We start from the raw sequence: 22,770 nt of genomic DNA on the forward strand, positions 1-22,770 counted from the left end.
TCAACTGTTATATGTATATATCTTTTTGTTTTTAGCTTCCTTGCCAAATAAATTAGTTTATAAAGAACAGCATAGGAGTTGGTGCACGCTGGGATTCATTCGAAGTATAGCGCTCATGCCTCAGATGTGCAGCACTCTTAGTACATCTCAGTGGATAACTTTGCTAATGAAAATTGTTGAGGGGCATGAATCTTTCACTGCTGCTTCACTACAGAGACAGGTAATGTGTGTATTTCAAAATTACCTTGGTAGGCAATGAATTTATTAGACTTTAGTTTTCTTAAAGTGTACTTTAAAAAACAGATGGGCAATGTCCTTAAATCAGTTGTTAATTAATTGGAAAAAGGATATCATGTCGTCTTATATTTAGGATTCATTGTTTTAAATATACATCTGTAAGTTTTTGAGCCTTCAGGGCACTACAAGCTCCCTTGTTCTGTGGAAAGCCTGAAAGTTTTGTACAGATGAGAGGCCAACACTGAGAGTGTTCCGAAAATGTATTTCAGAAACTCTCACGTAATGTTTCCTATAAGTTGAATAAAGAAAAGAATAACAAAAAGATGGTTAGGAAAAATGTGCAATTTCAGTTTAAGTTACGAAATCATGTATTATCTACTGTCCCTCCTTCCATAGTAAACTGTTATTACTCTTAATTACAGTCTTTCTTAAGAAACTGCATCTTTGCATCTTATTTTGGTATTGTATTTCCTTTGTCTTCTTTCCCCTCTTCTCTTTTTCTTCTTTTTTTTTTTTAATCTTTTTTCTTTTTCTTTTTTTTTTTCTTTTTCCTTTCCTTAGCATCTTGTAGTACCTTTTTCATGAGACTGAAAAGCAACCTTATTATGGAATAACTCTTCCAAGTTTTAAGGCTTGGGGTCAAAATATCTTCTTAATCTTTTCCTTGATAAGGCATCAGCATGTTTTAACTAAAGCCTTGTATCGTAAAGGCCTGTGCATTTTTGTGTGATCTTCCAGCAAATTCTTGCTAGTATTTTTAATATGATGAGACTTCTGTCATCATCCAGGTCTTAGTGTATTAGAGTCAGTCATCTGTGCTGTTCAGGCAATACTCGAGAGAAATAAACATTCCTCATGTACCAGCATCTAACTTAATAACAAAAAAAAAGACGAGACCTTGAAGTTTTAGAAAGACCTGTTGTTGACAGAGGTTTACAAGAAGAGAGATCTCTTCAGTCTTACTGGTCACTTGTATTGTATTGGTCTTCTGGGTAGCAGATGAGGAAGCTCAAAACCTGAAATACTCCTGTTCAGAACGTGCAACCCCATCTGCTCTTTGATACTGCAGCGCTGCACCTTCCTGTGTTCCTCGTCAGTCCTGCAATGTCTCAGTTTAGAGATGCCAGCCTGTTCTTCTGTACTGTGTCAGACGCCCTAGTTTCACAGTAACTACTTTTGGGTGTCACTGTGGTTGCTTTTTGCCTTCTTGTATCATTCAGCCTTATATCTCATGATTTTTAATTGTCATACCTTCATTGCAGAAAACTTGGGAACTTTCATTCTGAAATACATCTTAGTACTAAGTTCTGGGTCTGGAATCTGAACAAATCTTCTCATTCTGTATTCCTATTTTTTCTATGTGTTTTAGTCATTTACATTGTTTCCCAGTGTGTGTTTGTCTTTGTGTCCTGAGTATTGAAGAGGTTGGATTCACTACTGTAATGTGCCAATAAAATTGTTACTGCCTTTGAACTGGCACAACTTCTTTTAAAATATTCCTTAGCAAACTGAACTCTGTAATTTCCACAGCTGGAAAGAAACCAGCATTATAGAAAGAACTACAACGGAAAGCTAACTTTTAAAATGTCTTTCTTCTGTACTTAATATATTTGAGAATTTCTTTAGTCTTTGGTGACTTAGAATGGAATAACACTAGTTTTGTTCTCCTTTTAGATCCTTGCTGTACATTTATTGAAAGCAGTACTTCCATCCTGGGATAAAAATGAAAGGTCAAGAGACATGAAATTTCTTGTGGAAAAACTGTTTGGATTTTTAGGCAGCCTGCTTAGTACTTGTTCTTCAGATATCCCGCTACTCAGAGGTAGAGGAATTTTCCCTCAGTGGCTTATTTTTATGTATTGAAAACGTGTACTTTAAATTTATAATGGTTGTGCAATTGCTTTGTCTTTCCAGAATCTACTCTGAGAAGGAGAAAGGCCAGGCCCCAAGCATCTCTAACTGCCACTCACAGTAGTACGTTAGCAGAAGAGATAGTGGCACTGCTGAGGACGCTCCATTCGCTCAGCCAGTGGAATGGACTCATAAACAAGTACATCAACTCTCAGCTAACCTCCATCACCCACATCTTTGCAGGAAAACAGTCAGAAGGGGTAGTTTCCACGTTTTAAAATAAGCTCATTTTTATAGCAATATTTATTTTGAAATTATAAGTATTAAATGTTTGTAAACAATGTTAAGCTTAATTTTGAAACCATTTTTCTATTTTTATATATATATGTATTTATGTGTTGTAATTTTTAAATTGAAATATGTGTGATTAACTTTGTATTTTAAAGCAGATAGAGGTATATGTTTTCTCCCTACAGTTAATTTTATTGTTCTTGGTTAGGCTCTGTTAGATGACTACTTTCCTGACACTGAGAATCCAGAGGTGGGAGGCCTAATGGCAGTGTTAGCGGTGATTGGTGGCATAGACAGTCGCTTGAGACTGGGTGGACAAGTAGTTCATGATGAATTTGGAGAAGGCACAGTGACACGCATCACCCCAAAAGGGAAAATCACTGTACAATTCTATGACATGCGAACATGTAGAGTGTGCCCTCTGAATCAACTAAAACCAGTAAGTTCATTTTATTGAGGCTTTAATACAGGGAAGGGTATGGTTAAAGACTCTGATATGGTGCAAAAAAAAATTTGTTCTTCATTGGGGGAATATGTTGACATTCAACACATACAATGCTCTGAATGCAAATCTAAGATGGTGCTCATGCGAACCTCTGTAGGGCCTTTAATTCCCATCCTCATTTGTGGAGGAGGTGAAGGAGAAGGGATTTGAGCTGAAGATTTTACTTGAGGTAAAATCCCAAAGTCATGACAATGTGACTCATAGCTCTTACATGAGAGGAGCTTATTTATTTGTATTTAACTTGATTTGCTAAATAATGTAGAAACTCTTCAGTGTTTTCATTTGAATCTTAATCTTAAGTTGGATAATATGGCTTTAGTGAAAGTAGTCAAAATGCCTGGTCTGCTTCAGGGGCTGCAGTTCTTCTTGCTCTGACTCTGTCTTGCTTTTTCACCAAGTACACTTGCAATTGTGGGGTACAAATAGAAATTTAGGAGCTGTGTAGGGAACAGAAATCCTCTCCAGTTGCTCCTGGTCAAGAGCAATAAGACGAATACTACTTTTTCTCCCGTTAATAACCATGGAAACTTTTGAATGTTTTTTGCAAAATTTTGGAAAACGCTTATCCGTATTTTTTTTTTGTTTTGTCTGGTTCTTCTCCCACTGTCCAGCTTCCAGTTGTGGCTTTTAATGTGAACAACTTGCCTTTCACTGAACCTATGCTATCCATTTGGGCTCAACTAGTAAATCTGGCTGGAAGTAAAATAGAAAAACAAAGAATGAAGTCTCCCAACCAGGGTCTTTCAGGTACAGCTGGGCTTTTTTTGTTGTGGGGTTTTTTTTATATTGTTTTTAAATAGCTGGGTATACTGTGGGAAGAATACTGGTAACAGCAAACGTACATAAGAAAAAAGGTTTTCTGGAACCTTACCTCTTTTCTTAGTCAACATTGAATAGTATGCATTTATGAGACAAGTTTAGCTAGGATGAAGTGCTCTGCACTGTAAGTGGAATACCGTTTTTACTTTGGCAAGAAAATACAAATAAGGTTTGGGTGTGGACTTTTGTATTGAGTTGGATGTATATAATGTCTTAACTGCACTTACTGTGCTATGTATCAGCTGTATGATTGTCTGGGGTATGAAAAGTAGGAAGGTGGTGTTTTTAATATCATGGGTCATAGAATGTGTGCAGACTTTTGATCCAGATGCTCTACAAACTACCTCATACCATCAGTATTTCACAAGCTTTTATGCAGTGAGTTAAGATGTAAAATGATTTTTGGACTGTATGAATGCCTGCCTTCTCTAATACAAGAGTTTCCTAGCGCTAATGGCTGCTTAATATTTCTGATAGGTCAAGTGGATTTGGACCTACTGCGATGCCAGCAATTAAAGCTGTACATACTGAAAGCAGGCCGAGCTCTGCTTTCTCACCAGGATACGCTGAGGCAGATCTTATCTCAGCCAGCTGTTCAGGAGAGTGCATTAAATCCTGCAGGTATTCTGAAATGCAACCTGAGTGTGCTGCTCTTTGTATAGATGGTAGAGTATGTGATTATAACCCTTGCTAATGGCAGTTGGAGGCCAGAAATTAGGTTTGCCCTCTAAATATTAAAAATTAAAATTCAGGAATATTTTAACCTTATATATTAAAAGCATTTTGACTTTTTAATTTAGGTTTCAAAAACTAAGTGGATCAAGTCTTTTGAAGCTTGAAATATTGGAGTTAGCTAAATTTGTAAGTCTTCTAGTTAGTAAACTTTGTGTACTTTTAAAAAACTTGTGGGTTTTTTGCAGTGGTTTATTTTTCTGCTTCAAAGCTTAAAGTATGAGTTCTCAACTAGCTACTCCTTTTACTTCAAATGTTTTGCAGTTTCCAGTAAAACAAGTGCCAGGATACAGTGTCTTAAGCATAATCTTAAAAGGAGTTTAAGGAATTGTAGTTTTAATAATTTGAATTTATTCTTTATTCTTATATGCAGAATGATATAGAGAAAATGGCTCTGTCAGCTTTCAGGATAGCTATTGATGCCCTTATAGTTTATATTAATTTGTTGGGTGTTTGTGAAGTGTGTAATGTCTTTAAATATATTAATGTATTCAGTTTATTTGTATATTTCTGGGGGATTTTGCCAGTTGCCAGGCTTTAAGTCAACAGGATCACCAGTTTTTTCCCCAGGAATGGAACATGGGTTTACTTCTACCATCAGTTTTTAAGGGCAAAAAAACTCCCACCCAACTTTTTTTTTTTTTTTTAAACCAGAACAGCATAAGTACATGAGGACTATTAACTGTTCTGTTATTGTTTCAAATGTGAGAATTTCCTTTTGTTAAATTTAAATAAAGAGTGATAACACTTTCCTGAGATAGTGACAATAAAGATCTAGGAAACATGAATGTTTATGCCAAAAAGAATACAAAATCAAGTAGAAAAGTTGCAGAATTGTGAGCCAGTTAATTCAAGAAAGGTGTACTCTTTTGAAGGGGCATTGAATACCTATAGGGAGCTCTTCCCAAGAGGTGTATTAGAGGGGGAAATGACTCAATCCAGAAAGTATGCACCATGCTTTTGGGAATCAGTGAGATCATTTGTTGTCTATGAAGTGGTTTATCCTGGAAGGACCTCTGTATAATAATCTTATTGTAAAAAGGTGAACTCAGAAGATAATTGTGCAAATTCACTGTCCACTGAGCAGTTTCTGCTAGACATGTTCTAGGTATATTTTAGTAAAACTATTGTTTATCTACAAATTTCTCATTTGCTTTTTTGTACGGAGATTGTGACACACATGATTTAATCTTAAACACATGATTCCTGTGGAGAAGAATTATGGGAGAAATAACAATATCTTTGATCAACCAGTAGGCCCCAGAATAAGTCTCATGATTGACTTACGTTACATGGTTTTGGTTAAAATAATGTTTTTGTTTCAAGAGGATGGAGCAGTTGCCTCTCCCGACATAGGAGATATGTCTCCTGAAGGACCTCAGCCTCCCATGATTCTTTTACAGCAACTTTTGACAGCTGCTACGCAACCATCACCTGTGAAAGCAATATTTGACAAACAAGAGCTTGAGGTAGAGTCTGTGTTTTCTCCTAATAAGTAACCTAATAATAAGTCTTTTTAATTCACATTCCAGTTGAAACTTGTTAAGCTATAGGTTTTAAAAAAAAAAAGTGACACCGAACCCTTTTTGGCAAATAACCTTTAATGTCAGGCACACACACTGAAAAAATATACTAAATATGCTTGTTTTACTTGGACTGATTTATTTGTTCTCGTTTAGGCTGCTGCTTTGGCAGTATGCCAGTATCTGGCTGTAGAGTCTACACATCCCTCAACTCCAGTGTTTGAAGACTGCAGCTCTAGTGAAGCTACCACACCCATCACAGTGCAACATATCCGACCCACAAAAGCAAAGAAACGCAAGCAGTCTCCAATTCCACCCCTCCCCATTGTAGTTCAGCTTATGGAAATGGGATTTCCTAGGAAGAACATAGAATTTGCACTAAAATCTCTGTCTGGAACCTCTGGAAGTGCTTCTGGATTACCAGGTATTTCATTTAGTTACATTAATGGTGTTAAAAGGAGAAGGAAAGTTGCAAGCAGATTAAAATGCTACTTACAAGGGAGCAGTTGTTACTTCTCCTTTTGGATACTATCTTAAGAATGTCAGAGAATCCCTTAGAGACAGACTGAGTTTCTTTTCTGTATCAGGAGTGGAAGCCTTGGTTGGCTGGTTGTTGGATCACCCTGATGTTCAAATTACGGATCTCTCTGATGCCGATACTATTTCTGATGAATATTCAGATGAGGAAATAGCAGAGGATGTGGAAGAAGCTGAAGCTGCTTGCCCTGTGGTAAGTATCAACTTACTAAAACCTAAGTCATGCTAGCTGGCTGCGAATTTTGTGATTCTTTCCTTCTATGAATTTGGTTAGAGAATAAGGACATTCTGCTGTCCCAAGCTTTCAAGACTGTAACAAGGACCACATTTGCCATATGTTTCTAAGGCATGTCATAAAAGAACTCAAGAGTAATCTATAAATATTTATGTATGAGTAGCAGAGGAGAAGAATGGAATGCAGGTAGATGTTTCACTAGTGGTAGCTATAAGTATCCCTGATACATGGTTTCAGTTTCATCTAAAATAGTCAATGTTATAGTGTAATATTTGTAAAGGACACCTTTTTAATTTTTTTTTTTTTTTTGGTAATTCCTGCCCCCTCCCCCCCCCCCCCCCCCCCCCCCGCCTTTGTCTGAAAACCAAACATATGTTAGCTACAAGGAATGACTGAGGAATTAGTGAATAAATGGCAAAAGATGTCAGTGAAATAATTTAGCTTTTTCCTTATAAAAACTATTTTCACTTGATGGTGATAAAATGACCTTTACAGTATCTATTGAGTGTGATGGCTTTAATGTGAATTTATGTTAGTCTTCTGTTGACTTTCAGGAACTGTTTCAGTAAGGATTTGTCAATAAAATTAAATGAGTTCCCTATTTCTATTTATTTTTTAAAGAGTTACGTTTGAGTTTTCTGGCACATGTAGGATTTTGTAATTGAAATAAATATTATATTTTGAAGGAAATTAACTTGACATTGAGTTCTGATATCTTTATCAATATTGCAGTGAGAAGCTGTGCTATATATTGCCTCAAATGAAAAAACACTTGATGCTCAAAATGGAACAAAGTTTTCTGAAAATTCTCATTACTGCTGGAATGCAATAGTTCTCTTAAAATTTTTAAGTTAATCAAATCTTGAAAGGAATGATTTCTGATAACTACAATCTTATCTTTTTTGTCAGTTTGTTTTTCTAAGGGAATACTTTAAATCCCATTGTATTATACAACAAAAAAAATCAGTAGTGTACTTCAGGTAGGAGATTACTATTCACCACTGGCTTTTTACTTTCAAACAAATAGCCTAAGAAGTGGAATGTGAATGTGTATTTGCAAGGCTGAGTAGATTACTCACAAATCCTCTATTATCATTTCCTTTGGCAAGCAGATTTCATAATAGCAACTTGCAGCTTGTTTCATACATTTTGAAAATTTGCAGCTACAGTCCTTGGCAAATCATTTTGAAAACTAAACTTTAGTTTAAAGTAGATGATAAAATGTTAGCCCTATAGTGAGTTGATCTGTTGAAGATTTTCCCATTTTGGCATGCAACTTGCATATTATATTTGTGTGGTTTTGTTGGGTTTTCTGCAGTCTTTGCTAACAATTTTATTTATCTGAATGGAAACCAAATTTTGTAACCGTTATATGTTTATTTTGGATTTTTTTCTAGTCAAGTGGTGCTGTTGTAACAGAGAGCCAGACCTATAAGAAACGAGCTGATTTCTTAAGTAATGATGACTATGCTGTGTATGTGAGGGAGAATATTCAGGTAAGCATGGTGATGAAAAGCTATGTTGAAACTACATTCCTTCTGGTACAAAAAAGTCTTTACATAGCTATGGCATTCTGTTGTCCTTTTTCCCTAGGTTGGGATGATGGTTAGGTGCTGCAGAACCTATGAGGAGGTTTGTGAAGGAGACGTAGGCAAAGTTATTAAATTGGATCGAGATGGATTGCATGACCTGAACGTACAGTGTGATTGGCAACAAAAGGGTGGTACTTACTGGGTCAGATATATCCATGTTGAGCTTTTAGGTAAGTTCACTGCTAACTGCTTTTCACTAGAAAACTGAATGATGCACTAAGGGAGATTTATTTTTTTTGTGGAAAAACCCATTCACCATGCATTTATTCTTGCAACTGCTAGGATTCCCACCACAGAGTTCTGCCTCTCATATCAAGATAGGTGACAAAGTGCGTGTGAAAAGCTCTGTTACCACACCCAAATACAAATGGGGATCAGTTACTCACCGAAGTGTGGGAGTTGTCAAAGGTAACGTATATTCAAAATGGGGCATGGGGAGGTAATAAAACTGGAAACCACACAGACTTTCTGCAAGTGTTTAGGGAGAGAATCTTCCAGATATGCTTATGTTTTGTGGAATACTGCATGACGATAAGACAGTATAGAATGCATTTGGTGTCTGTGACCAATTTATAGACACATACTCTGTGGCAGCCCATTTTGTTAGTGTGTTCATCTGCTTTTTGAGCCAATCCGTTCACATACAGTAGAGGTCTTTAAGAATCTGTGCATCTTCCTGTTGTAGTTCTGATTTATACTTTGGATGACCCACAAATGGTTTTCCTTTAAGAAGTAAATCTAACTTGAAGACTTCATATGAAAGTGAGGAGGAAGTGGGGTGCACTAGTGTCAAGCTGTAAGGGATGTTATAGAGATAATGTGTGGGGCATAGATTCTTTGAAGAGGTACAGATTTTGGTCATACTGTATTTGTGCTTAGAAGTAATCTCTCCCTTTGGGAACTGTTTTTTAAAAAAAAAAAAAAGAAAAATTTGGAGTCAAGGAATTTAAATAGAATAATATATATCTTTAAAAAATCTTTAGAACTCTGTTTCCCTCTGCCCCTTTCCAGGGGATCTGATTAGGTTAATACATGGTTCCATTAAAATAAAAGATTACTTTTGAAAGCTACTTTTATTATGTGTTTCTGCTCTGATGTTGCACTGGATGCTTTCTGCTTCATTTTATAGAGATTTGTAATGCCTTGTATTTTCTGCATGCTTTTGTAACAGCTTTTAGTGCCAATGGAAAAGATGTCATTGTAGACTTTCCTCAGCAGTCTCATTGGACTGGCTTATTGTCAGAAATGGAACTGGTCCCCAGCATTCATCCTGGAGTCACGTAAGTGATGATTTACATTTTTCTTAACGTATATGGATTATCCTTTAGCCTTATTGTCTTGATTCCATTATTTTGACTGGTGTTAGAATTAACTTGTAGCGTGAAAACTGCTAGAAATATGCTTACTCATTGTTCTTTTGTGAAATCAGGTGTGATGGCTGTCAGATGTTTCCTATCAATGGGCCTAGATTCAAATGCAGAAACTGTGATGATTTTGACTTTTGTGAAACCTGTTTTAAAACCAGGAAGCATAACACCCGACATACTTTTGGCAGAATAAATGAACCAGGTAAGTTTCAGAATCTTAAGTGTTTCTTAGATTAATTTAAATGCACTGAATTTGTTTTTAAAAAAAACAGTTTTAAATTTTGGCTTCTCAACATAATGAAAAATTAGTGTTCATACTGACCCTCTAGACAGCAAAACATTTTTAGCAGATCATAGCGCTGCTACAGTTGCATGTAGTGGACTACACCAAAACATCAACCCTTAAGCTTTCTTTGTAGTGTTAAAATTTTAAGTTTAAAAAGATACAGCTACTTGACAGTAACTCTTCATGTCAGAACTGAATTTTCAGCTACACCAAGAGTAAAACATATAATTCTTTAATCCTCCTGCCTTTTGCTATCAGCCTAAATGTAGGTGGATGGAATCCTCATGACCTGGGTGCAGCTTGAAATACCTGATACTTTCTTACACCTGAGTTTCTCTTCAACACTTTTGCCTGTCAGTGTGTGATGGCTGTTGCCTCATTTTTCCTCCATGATGTGGAGACTCCAGAGAGGTGTGGTAGGAAAGGGAAGCCTTTTGAAAGACTTATAGTCAGAATTTTTTGTTTCTAGGGCAAGAACAGTTGCAGCCATTTTAACTCCAAAACTTCTGGGTTTTGCATTATTATGCAAAACTTACCTGACGCTAGCTTTTATTTCTTTTCTCTCCACCTGTTTAAAAATCAGTCTGATCCCTAGCATTTGCAAGGTGATGCTGGCTTCTGGACTAAACCTCTTCATATTTACAGGTAGCCAGTCTAATTGGTTTGGAAAATGAATAAAACTGATTCCCTGCTAGAAATCATGAACATGCGTTGCATGTGTATGATGCAAATGTCTGAAGGGCAAGGAAGAATTTCCATTAAGAAATTAGTTAATACGGTTGTACAGCTAGTATAGTGTGAATCTGTAGTTCTTCCCCTTGGCCTGGATAGGGTAGAGGAGTTAGAATATTCTTTTAGTCAGGCTTTCTAGAAGCTACAAAGATCAGTGAAGGAAAGTACAAGTGGGTGTTTGCAGGGAGGAAATCAACAACTCAGTAAACTACCTCATTCTTGAACAAGATTTGGAGTTTTTGAGTGTTGTAACTTAGCTATGTCTATTTTCCTGTAAGGGATTTCTGTTGAAGGTTGGTTGCATATTTTTCATATGCTATGGTGTACAAAATTCATGTGCTGTGGGCCTGTATTTTGAAGTATGTATCATCATAAATTTTGATTTGTATTTCAAAAGGAAGGACCCTTTCTAGTGGCTATTTAGTCAAGAATGTTAGTCTTTTAAGGATTCTGTCAGTTTAAAGATTGCACGTCCCTGTCATGTTGTATCATTCAATTTTTAGGAATTACTCTCAGTGTCTTACATTCCTGAAGAGAGTAATTTTCCTTAATTTTTTTAATGATTATTTTTACTAAATTATGCTTGGTTTCTTGGTACAAATCAATCATAAGTCTAAGAACAGAAAGTGTGACTATCCCAAATGACAGGCATGAAAACTTGTAGTCAGGTGAAGTGCTTGAAACTCCTTTTAAAAAAAAAAAAACCCAAACAAACCTTGAGCTATGCCCTTTAAGTGTGAGTAGTATTGCCATACCTATGTGACATTCTTCTGTATTCTACTTCTAAACCATGTACATGAAATCTTTGAATTGTTATCTTTCCTCTCGCATTGCTTATGGGCTTAATAAAAGCAATTTTCTTTGAGAGGTATGTGCTTAATGTTTCACTTAACCGTGCAGGTCAGTCTCCGGTGTTTTGTGGGCGTTCTGGAAAGCAGTTGAAGAGACGGCATAGTAGCCAGCGGGGAATGTTGCTGGATGATTGGTCAAGAATAGTTAAGAATTTGAATGTCTCATCCTCTGTGAATCAGGCTTCACGTCTTATTGATGGTAGTGAGCAGTGCTGGCAGTCTTCTGGCTCACAAGGAAAGGTAACTTTAAGCCATAACTGGTTTATTCTGGCATACTTTCTTCTTAAGAGGGTAAGTATTTACCTTAGTGAAATATATTTGTTTGTTACCTTCGTGTAAGGTAGAAGACTAATAAAAACAGCCATCTGAAGAACAAAACTATGTTTCTTCATAGTAAATGTGCCTATTTTTTTTAAAGGTGTGCTTCCTCTTTCTAATTATTTCACATGAGTTATAAGGAACGTTTGTGATTTTTTTTGAAATGCGGAGTAATGGTTCTGTAGTTGGTTATATGGTTACAATTGCCTTTTCAGTATAATAACTGATGACAATTGTTCTTAACAATCACATTGATTATATTTTACTTAAGTTTGCAATGTGAAAAGCACCTATGCTCTCACTGGCTAAAACTGTCTCCAAACACTCCCTCATTTGCATAGAATCATAGAATATCTCAAGTTGGAAGGGACCCATAAGGATCCTCGAGTCCAGCTCCCTGCTCCTTGCAGGACTACCTAAAACTAAACCATGTGACTTGTCCGTCCAGACGCTCCTTGAACTCTGACAGGCTTGGTGCTGTGACCGCTTCCCTGGGAGCCTGTTCCAGTGACTGACCACTCTCTCAGTGAAGAACCTTTTCCTAATGTCCAGCTGAACTTCCCCTAATGCAGCTTCACTCCATTTCCTCGTGTCCCATCGCTGGTCACCAGAGAGAGGACCAGATCAGCACCTCCTCCTCTGCTGCCCCCCTTGAGGAAGCTGTAGGCTGTGATGAGGTCACCCCTCAGCCTTCTCTTCTCCAGGCTGAACACACCAAGTGACCTCAGCTGCTCCTCTTAAGTCTTGCCCTTGAGGCCTCTCACCATCTTGGTCGCTCTCCTCTGGACACACTCTCATAGTTTGATGTCCTTATATCGAGGCACCCAAAACTGCACACAGTACTCGAGGTGGGGCCGCACCAGTGCGGTGTAGGGTGGGACAGTCACGTCCCTTGACCGGCTAGCTATGCTGTGCTTGATGTACCCCAGGACATGGTTGGCCCTTTTGACTGCCAGGGCACACTGTTGGCTCATATTCAATTTGCTGTCAACTCACACACACAGATCTCTTTCCGTGGGGCTGCTCTCCAGCCTGTCATCCCCCAGTTTGTGTGTATAAGCAGGATTACCCTGTCCCAGGTGGAGAATCTGGCACTTGCTCTTAAATTTCATATTGTTGGTGATTGCCCAGCTCTCTAGTCTATCCAGATCTCTCTGTAAGGCCTCTCTACCCTTGAGGGAGTCCACAACTCCTTCTAATTCAGTGTTACTGGCAAACTTGCTTAATGTACATTCGACTCCTGTGTCCAGATCATTTATAAAAACATATAAGCGTTGTTCCTTAGGTTATGGTTTACCAGTTTTATTGGCCTGCAGCACTGCTGTGTGGCCAGCCTAGGCACTGGGATTTGTGGCTGGGCTTCTGTCCAGTGCGTTTTGATGCTCGGTTGATGGCCATGCTGAGAATATTGCCTAGTACCCTTCCTTCGGGTTCTCTACAGACTGTAACCAGTCAAAGATTTATATTATGTCCCATTTCTTGATCTCCAATGGTATTGTGCTTTCTCAGTCCTCACAATGGTGTTGCTCTTGGGTGAAATAAATAATTTGCTGCATCTGTTTCTCTTGTATTTGGAGGTTGGACAGGCGAGAAGTTCACAAGGTCATTTTCCTTTGGCCAGTTCCCGTGCATTGCAGCTGTTGTGTACCGCTCACAAATGTTTTTCACGCTTTCTTCAAAAACAGCACACGTTTATTCTTGTTAACCATACGGTGAGCCTAACAATAATATCTGAAAATGAAATTCTTTGTGTTTCCCCTAGCACTGGATTCGCTTGGAGATTTTTCCAGATGTTCTTGTTCACAGACTAAAGATGATAGTGGACCCTGCAGACAGCAGTTACATGCCCTCTTTAGTTGTAGTTTCAGGTATGTGTATGTTCTCTGAGAAGTCTGAAAAATATTTTTTTTTTTGTACATTCAACAACAGGTATTTATCTGGTTTCAGTTAACCTAGTCATCCGTTTAACATGCATGGTGCCTGTTTATGAAACAAAAACTGTATCTTAAAACGTTTTTCTTTCCATGTTTTGTTTTCTAGGGGGGAATTCCTTAAATAACCTTATAGAGCTAAAGACAATCAATATAAATCCTACAGACACCACAGTGCCTCTTCTCAGTGATTGTACAGAAGTAAGTGAAGTTTGTGTGAGGATTACTCTTGTATGCACCAGAAAAATATTTTGCTGCAAGACAGGGATGAAAAGCACTGTTGTGATTATTAAAGCATGATATTTTATTTTTCCTCTAAATTGGCACTATTTCTGGCAGTTTAGTAAAGTTAATTATCCTGATAAGTTTTACCGTAATCACAGTGCAACTCTTTTATAGCCTTAGTAGTAAAGATATTTTAGGTTTTCTTATGTAAATTAATACACCTATGAACCAAGAAGACATCCCAGTAAACTTAAATTTGGGGATAATTTTGGTGGGTGATAAAGCTTATTTTGGATAGTAGTTCTGATCTTTTTCAGTAACAGCAAGGAGGAATGCATAATGAATTTTTAAAAGATTGGAAGTGAAATCATTCTCAGATTAATGAGGCCATATGTTTATCTTAAGGTATGAGTTATGTAGGGCTGAAAACCAAATATTTGAAGTTACAGATTCATTTTGTTAAGGTGACGAAGTCAAGCAAAAGTTCTAATTCTTTCCTGTGTTTTATAAAGTTATGCAGGACCCAAAAGATGGCAATTCAGTTTTTTCTTCTCAGTACCACAGGTATATTGAGATTGCAATCAAGCAGTGCAGAAGCTCTGGGATTGATTGCAAAATCCATGGCCTCAGCATACTGGGACGTATACGTGCAGAGGATGAAGATTTGGCTGCAGTCCCTTTCCTTGCTTCTGATAATGAGGAAGAGGATGATGATAAAGCTAATACTGGGAGGTAGGTAACTGCAGGGGTCAGGGGGAAATGATAAAGAACCTTAGTGTCTATATATTCCAATCAGGAGATTATTGTAAGAAGAGCAACTTAATTAGGTTGAGTGGTTGAAGAGAAATCAGTATCTTAGTTTGTCAGAATTGTGAGTAGGTCACTTGTTGATAAATAACTTCTTTAAGATTATCGCTCTGGTAAGGTGGTAGCATTTTGTACAACTCTTCTGCTTCTGCAGTATACTTGAGTTGAAAACCTAGCTAAAAACTGGATGTGCTTATATTTGGTATGTGGCATGTGTATATTTACCACTGCTCAGCAAGGTGTTCTGGGTTTTTATTTGTTATAGCCACCACTTAACTGTGGTGGTGTAGTTTGAGTACTCAAACTGTTCCAAACTGTGAAATCGGTAAATACAGTAAAAAGGTGGCTATGCTATAGCATGCAGGTTGGTAAACTGACTTTGTTGGGTTTGTTTTTTTTTTTCCTCAATATGTTCAGTCTTGTTAGAAAGAAGGCAGCTGGGCTTGAATCAGCAGCTACAATAAGAACCAAAGTTTTTGTTTGGGGACTGAATGACAAAGACCAGCTGGGAGGGCTGAAAGGTTCCAAGGTATGTTTCTTGATTTCATACTCTAGTACAAAATGGACACATCTGAAAATAAAATGTGCAGGTCTCACGCAACTCAAAATTACTTCAAATTTAATCAGAATTTTAAAGTTTATTACCAAAAGCTACAAAGAGTAGGTTTTAATGGCTTTTTACTGTTATGACATGTAATGTCTGCTGGGTGGAAAATTGGAGAAAATTTGCATTTTGGTTGTTAGTCTGAAAACCAGTTTGATTTTTAGCAGCCACTTAATCATTTGTTTTAGATGACAGTGAACTAACTGTTCTAAAAATGTGTAGCGCTCTATATACTGCTCCTTTTGAGTTTGTGTGCATGAAATGAAGATACTGGTGAACTCTTCTATGTATTACTTGTACCTGGAGCTGGTGCAGTAATCAGAAAAAAAAAAGTTGAATTCTAATCTTTTGATTGGTGTAACTTGGTTACAGTAAGTTCAGTGTAATTCAAGAGGAATTTCAGCTCTGTGGGCAGCCATTTATACGTAATTTTAATACAGCACAAGATGGGAGATACACGGTGAATGTTTAATCAATTTAAGGTATCATTAATCTGAAAAGTAAGAGAGCAGTTTTTAAATTTATGTTGTAAATAAAACGTATACTGTTGTATCTGTAGAGTGCCTTTCAACAAACAAAAAGTTAACTGATACTGTATTCTCCATCCTGTATTTTATTGAGGCATAAAGCCATCAAGGCTTCAGTGCAGATTTCAGTTCATTCTTGCTCCAAACATGTTGAAGGCAGAATTATGGCTCTGTTTGACTGAAGTGCTTCCGCCGTACCTAGAAAAGGGGAGAACTATAGGACACTTGAATGGAAGAAATGAGGGGATTAATAAAAAATAAATAAATAAAATCAGATATCTCTATAAATATGAACTAATTCTGTAAAGACTAAACTTTTTTGAGTAGAAAAAACATGCTAACATGAACTTACACACTTTATCTTTGAGGTCTTGACAGGTATTAATATTATTAAATGCATAAATTGATTAATTAGGATAGTAATTTAAAAACTATTTTAAGGCTTTTCAAATGTCCCTCAAACTCTTTTTCCCAACTAGAAACTCTGTCTCTTTAGCTGCATAAAAATAAATAAACAATCACATGTATTATATATTATTATGTAATAATACAATAAACCTGGGTTATGCCAAGTTTAAGTGTGTTGATTTAAAACACTTGAAATAGATTGTGGGTGTCTATTTACATGTATACAGCTTGATCAAAGACTTCTTTGTAGTAATGGAGAAAATAGGTTTTCTGGTCTGTTTTGTGTGCCGCCCCACCCCGAGTTGATCTCTAATCCAGATTGCTAAAGCATTTTGCTACTGAAAAACTCAGTTGTGGTTTTGTGTTCCCGTGTGCTGATTTGAAGTGTGTTGGTTAACACTTTTAACTAGGTTTATTTTGCTGTTGTGCCTTTCTTCAACACTGAGTTCTCAAGAAAACTTTACTAAAAGGAAAATCCTTGTTTATATCACATTTTGTTTTTTCTCACATTTTGTATTTATCATGGTTTCAGTATTAAATGCTTTTTCTTGCTTTTTGTCTTTTGTCTGGTGTCTATTAACTGGTATATGTGAAGTGTCTGAATAATACAGGGAGTTTCATGTATTTTTAAAAAAAAGTACCTGTTAAATTAACTGTTTTATCACTTCAGAATAGCTCTTCTTTTTAAAGTATAAACCTTTAAAGTGTATTGTAATGAACTTTATTTCCTGTCTGCTCTAGATAAAGGTCCCTTCCTTTTCTGAAACCCTATCTGCCTTGAATGTTGTACAAGTAGCTGGAGGATCGAAAAGCCTTTTTGCAGGTAATATAAATTTAAAATAAATGTAATTATTTGAGGGCAGAAACAGATTTCCAGTTGTGAAATATTAATGTTGTTTCAAACTTTTTTCCCTCCATTTTAGTGACTGTAGAGGGTAAAGTATATGCCTGCGGAGAAGCCACAAATGGAAGGCTGGGTTTAGGAATATCTAGTGGAACTGTGCCTATTCCCCGCCAGATTACAGCTCTTAGTAACTATGTGGTAAAGAAGGTGGCTGTTCACTCAGGTACTGACTATTGCTATTCTTATATACATAAACAAACACATGAAGCCTGACAATAGTTGCTTTGCAATTTTCTTGGTTGCTGTGGTGTCCCAGCATATCTGATATTTTTAGATTTTTTAAAAAATAAATACAGGTTATTAAATTCTGTCTGTTTGCATAAAATGCCAGATTAAATCTAATGGTTCTGTTGTTTAAAATCCACAAATTTAGACCATACACAGCTTTTTACTTGCTGGAAGTTAAATTTGGTAATTTCTGAAGAGTTTTTCAGTCTGATCCAAAGAAAGTGTTTTCATTTTTGACTATTGCTAAGTGGTGGGTTTGGTTTTGTTTTCTCTTGCAGCATTGAAAATAGCAAATTGAATGATTCTTTCTTTTTTTAATGTGCCAGGAAACCTACTTTTAACAAAAGTTTTGTATTTTAAATTAAATCACACAAAAACTCCAAAGAAAATAAGTAATGTGTATTGGGTTGAAAGGCTCGTACAATTACATTGTACAAGTACAGCAGTGTCTGTCAGATTTCTGAGATTTTTGCTAGACCTGCTGCCTGCTTGAAAGCTTGAAACTTTAAATTTATGTTTACACTTTTAGGTGGCCGGCATGCTATGGCATTAACTGTTGATGGAAAGGTATTTTCATGGGGTGAAGGAGATGATGGAAAACTTGGTCACTTCAGTCGAATGTAAGGATACCAAATTTGTCTATATTTCAGTAAGAGAACATTTGTGTTGTATGTTAGAAACAGCTGACCACTGCTATTGACAATGACAGGATTTTTAATACAATGGGAATAAAAAATTGTGTTGTGAAAAGATCTTTTTCAGCAGTGTATGTCAATTTATGGTGCAGCATTCGTATCAGTCTTCAGTCATGTAACAAGGAGGCATTCAATTAATATAATAATTGGAAACATACTTAGTGGATAAAGTCTTTAATAATATTTTTGAATGTCACTGATGAAATGGCACACTTTTGGACATAGAGTTTTTGGTTACTTTTATAAGTTAAGGTGCCTTGAGGAGTAAAACCATAGCAGTTTTACATTCCTGAGCTGTAACAGTTCATAATGCAAGCCTGACAGAGTATTTTGTAGCCCTTTTATTCAGACTTCTGTTCACAAACTTGTTAGCCAGAAATAAATTTCATACACTTTTGAGTAATACATAGTTTAATCCTCCACAGGACAGCTTTGAGGAAAATGTTAATTGTCTTGGGATTTTTCTTTGTAGGCACCACAGAACAATGTTTTGAAAGGAACAAAAAAACCCCCGAACAATAAACAGCCCATGGGGAAATCTTTATCATTCTGATATATTTTGAATGCATGCTCAGAATACATAAGAAGTTACAGTGTTCAACTCATATGGTTAATATATGACAACAAATAAATCTTCATTGGGGTATGTGTGTCAGATCAGTGAAAAGGAAAGTCCAGATTAGAGCAGTATTGTTGTTTATTGTTCAGCTGCCTCATGTTTTCTGTAATTTTATCAGATGTGAGACTTGGAACTCTTGGGCGTTTCATGGGAGCAAATTTTCCAGAGGCTACGCGTAATTTTGTAAACCTGAATAGTGGCTGTGATACACAGTCAATATTAGAAAACCTTGAGTTGAAACTCTTCCCTGAATTTAGAGAATATTGTAACCTTATGAATAGTAGAAGTTTCCAGTTCTGTCACAGAAGCCTAACAGTAAATTCCAGTTCTAATTTCTCTCTCATAAGAGCAAAGTTGAGATAGGAGTGTCGTCTCTTAATCTTACTATCTGGCTCTGTGTGCACAGGGTGGAGAAGACATTCTAACAAATCGCTCAACTTTGGGCAATGACAGGGTATCAGTTTTCACATTGTACTATACAGTTTTTAACAGAGACATCATTTTGTTATTTTGGCTTTGTCACCTAAGTTTTGCAGCGTATATGTAAAACACTTCTTCAAATAAACTTTGAAGTACATTAAAATAGTGTAAACTTCTAGATTTGTGGTGCTACTAAAGAGTATGTCTTGGAATTATAATGTTGCATCTTATTTTATCTTTAGGTTACTGTTATTACACAATTTTTTTTTTTGATTATGAAGGTTGGAGTATATTGTGCAACTCTTTCATAATTAACGCAGTTAATTCTTTACTCATTTTCTCTAGGAACTGTGATAAACCCAGATTGATAGAAGCATTGAAAACCAAACGCATCCGTGATATTGCTTGTGGCAGTTCCCACAGTGCTGCCATTACCTCTAGTGGTGAACTGTATACATGGGGTCTTGGAGAATATGGAAGGCTAGGACATGGAGATAATACCACACAGCTGAAGCCTAAGATGGTAAAATAAATGTTTCTTGTCTCTGATGAAATGTGAATGTGTTTGTTTAATAAATGATAAAATAAAGCTAAAGTAAAGCCAAAAACTAGGAAAGCAGTATGAAGACATCATTTTGGAGTGATCTAAATTAGGTTTTGGTACACATACCTCTAACAACAGGCAAGCTATTTCAGAAAGGCCAAAAAGATCTCTTTCTTTTTCTTGGGAAGTGACGTGCAATGTCTAGCGCTGTTTTGAACATTCATGCCTTGCATCTACTTTGATACATAGCTGGAAGCTATTACTGTCATTGAGTGATGTTGGATCCTGAGTGAGCGAGACTTGATAGTCCTTTGCTAAATGGCATGCTCAGGCTGGGCACAGTGAACAAGATCAGTCATAAGAGCTTGAAAATGTCTGTAAGGTTTTAAAACATAATTCTTTGAAACATTGTGCTTACTTTTTCTGTTTTGTAGGTTAAAGTGCTCCTTGGCCACAGGGTCATTCAGGTTGCTTGTGGAAGTAGAGATGCTCAGACTCTTGCTTTGACAGATGAAGGTAGGAATATCTTCCAGAACCTTTCTAGTGCATGGGAATACTGCGATCATTGTTTGACCTGCAGTTTGGTGTTTGTTAGGTTTGGTGTTTTCTTGGGGTGATGGTGATTTTGGAAAACTGGGCCGAGGAGGAAGTGAAGGATGCAACATTCCTCAGAACATCGAAAGACTGAACGGCCAAGGCGTTTGTCAGATTGAGTGTGGTGCACAGTTCTCATTGGCACTGACCAAGTCAGGAGTGGTATGGACATGGTATGTTACATTTGCCAGAAAATACTAACAAAGCAATTGCTAAGTATGTGTTGTATTTGTTGCTATTTGACTGTCTTAACTCCATCTGTGCCTTATCTGTGTGCTTTGTCTTTTAAATTGGCAGCTCTTCAAGACAAGTTGTGATCTGTTCAATTACTCTAACACTGTGTCTTGTAGCATGCTCAGTTGTGTATTGTACTCTGTTAGGATGCCTGGGTCTCACTGAACTATTGGAGGAAGGGGAAGATCATTCCCTCTCTTGAGAGCAAGGAGTAAAAGAATGTTGATTCAAGACTTTGGAGTGGGAAAAAGAGAACCTGAGAATTGTAGTTTGGAGCATGTAGCCTACAGCTAAACCAGAGACTTATGAGAGTAAGGATGTAGTAGAGCAAGGAAGTAAGCTAAAGTTCAGAGGAAATGGGAACAACTTCCTTGGAAACACAGGGTCTCTGCAGAGCTCATTGCTGCTCAGAAGGCCACTGAGTTGTCAGTAATGATGCCTTGAAGCAAGAACTGGTATGACCTGATCACTGAGGGTTATTCAGAAACCCTTTTTATTTTTCTTCTATTTGCTTGCTTCTGCTTTGTCTTGGAGGCAGACCTGGCTTTTTGAGTTTATAAACCTTCCTGTAAAATTTGAGAGCTTACTGTATGGCAGATCAACTTCAGAGCTGTAACCAGATCAAGGTCTTACCCCATCATTGTGTAGTAAGACTATGACATGTTTGATGTATATCAAAGCTAAGAAGACTTAAAATGGTCATTTTTGTGTTATTGTTTGTCAGCAATGGATGAATGATATGAAGAGAAATCCACAAAACTTCTGTTTTTATGTAACTTCTATTTTTAAAAGGGAGAAAAGCTTTTAGCAGAGGTGTTTCTCAGAGTGGCCACTGGAAACTGTATTTGTCTCTCTCACTTTACCCCCTCTTTAAAATTTTCTTCTTTGTAGTGATGAAAGGAGTAAGAGGAGAGGGAATTTGGCAGTCTTTAAGAACTCTTTGCAAAATTCTTGTCCATTCCTTCCTTCCCCCAGTTTGTCTTAACACTGTTACATCTAGTCATAAAATCTATAGCTATTTCATGTCATTACAGGCCAACAAGGAGATTTTTTTTGGTCTGTGTCAGCAATGCATGCCTGCACTTTAGGATGGCTGAGTTGCTTCTAAACTTTTATTCTTACCTTCTTGAATTTGTACTGATTTGAGGGAAAAATAACAACTTCTGTGTTATAACTTTAGGTAGGCAATAGTACTATATATCACAAGCACCTCCAGCATAACATAACCTTTCTTGAGAAAAATTGGCGGTGGTGGTGGTGAGCAGCAAAACTGAGTGAATGGTTACTGAAAACACAGTGGAAGAAATCTCAGGGTTTTTTTCTTCTTTACTGATGTTCTTAAAGTCATTTTAAGGTGTTTGCATTACATTTGCATATGGTATATTTTTAGTGCAGTTTGTGTATAACAGTTTTAGAGGAATTTAAATTATGGAGGCTTGAGAACCTATATTGAGTCTTGCAACAGGGTGAAAAAACTCGGTTCTGAAAACATGTTAGTTCCTGTATGTTTTTTCACGTGAGTATACTTGTCAAAGGGTCTGTTATTGTTAGGTTTATCCTCAATAGTATAAATCTGTCCAAGTCTATCGAAACACATCAATTTTGTAGGTATTTGTAATTGCAATGTTTCTGCAAGAGGAAATTCAGTGTGATCACAGTTGCACTATGTACAAAAAATAGTCATAAATGATGTCTGTTCTATACTGAGGTGAAAAGTTATGGACTCACAGAACTGCACTTATCCTCATTTTTAGGCCTTTGTAATTCAGGTTTGAAGATCTTGCTTGCTGGTGCTTGTGTTTAATCCTAGTGATAAATGCAGTATTTTGCTTCAGGAAGCTGCGTTGACAAAGGAATGTGTAAACAATATAATTGTCTTGAATTTTACGTTTACTCTGTTGCAGGGGTAAGGGCGACTACTTCAGGCTAGGCCATGGCACAGATGTACATGTACGAAAGCCACAAGTTGTGGAAGGATTGAGGGGTAAAAAGATCGTACACGTGGCTGTAGGCGCACTCCATTGTCTAGCGGTTACTGACACTGGGCAGGTACATTGTGCATCATCCTCCTTTCCCCTTTTTCCTTGATCCAGAAAGTAATAAACTAAACTGTTGAGGAAGAATAGCGTAATAGCATCGATGCTAATTAAATTG

At 36.9% G+C, this 22,770-nt stretch overlaps 1 protein-coding gene across 4 annotated transcripts in view; it reads left to right on the forward strand.

Annotated features, from left to right (window-relative positions):
• Positions 1-22,770, forward strand: part of HERC2 (HECT and RLD domain containing E3 ubiquitin protein ligase 2) — a 122,793-nt gene that overhangs the window by 63,076 nt on the left and 36,947 nt on the right. For all 4 annotated transcript variants that reach the window (XM_075727855.1, XM_075727852.1, XM_075727854.1 and 1 more), the window contains exons 39-64: positions 36-220; positions 1,912-2,059; positions 2,152-2,348; positions 2,588-2,818; positions 3,496-3,631; positions 4,181-4,324; positions 5,762-5,904; positions 6,115-6,382; positions 6,546-6,688; positions 8,128-8,226; positions 8,324-8,492; positions 8,605-8,730; positions 9,494-9,602; positions 9,752-9,891; positions 11,608-11,798; positions 13,639-13,744; positions 13,917-14,008; positions 14,589-14,764; positions 15,257-15,368; positions 17,120-17,201; positions 17,302-17,445; positions 18,040-18,130; positions 19,590-19,767; positions 20,223-20,304; positions 20,384-20,555; positions 22,521-22,665. In XM_075727855.1, coding sequence (XP_075583970.1) covers positions 36-220; positions 1,912-2,059; positions 2,152-2,348; positions 2,588-2,818; positions 3,496-3,631; positions 4,181-4,324; positions 5,762-5,904; positions 6,115-6,382; positions 6,546-6,688; positions 8,128-8,226; positions 8,324-8,492; positions 8,605-8,730; positions 9,494-9,602; positions 9,752-9,891; positions 11,608-11,798; positions 13,639-13,744; positions 13,917-14,008; positions 14,589-14,764; positions 15,257-15,368; positions 17,120-17,201; positions 17,302-17,445; positions 18,040-18,130; positions 19,590-19,767; positions 20,223-20,304; positions 20,384-20,555; positions 22,521-22,665 — 3,809 coding nt within the window. The remainder of the gene's footprint in view (positions 1-35; positions 221-1,911; positions 2,060-2,151; positions 2,349-2,587; positions 2,819-3,495; positions 3,632-4,180; positions 4,325-5,761; positions 5,905-6,114; positions 6,383-6,545; positions 6,689-8,127; positions 8,227-8,323; positions 8,493-8,604; positions 8,731-9,493; positions 9,603-9,751; positions 9,892-11,607; positions 11,799-13,638; positions 13,745-13,916; positions 14,009-14,588; positions 14,765-15,256; positions 15,369-17,119; positions 17,202-17,301; positions 17,446-18,039; positions 18,131-19,589; positions 19,768-20,222; positions 20,305-20,383; positions 20,556-22,520; positions 22,666-22,770) is intronic.

The sequence above is a fragment of the Pelecanus crispus genome, chromosome 1, assembly GCF_030463565.1.
Source record: "Pelecanus crispus isolate bPelCri1 chromosome 1, bPelCri1.pri, whole genome shotgun sequence".
NCBI classification, from domain to species: Eukaryota; Metazoa; Chordata; class Aves; order Pelecaniformes; family Pelecanidae; genus Pelecanus; species Pelecanus crispus.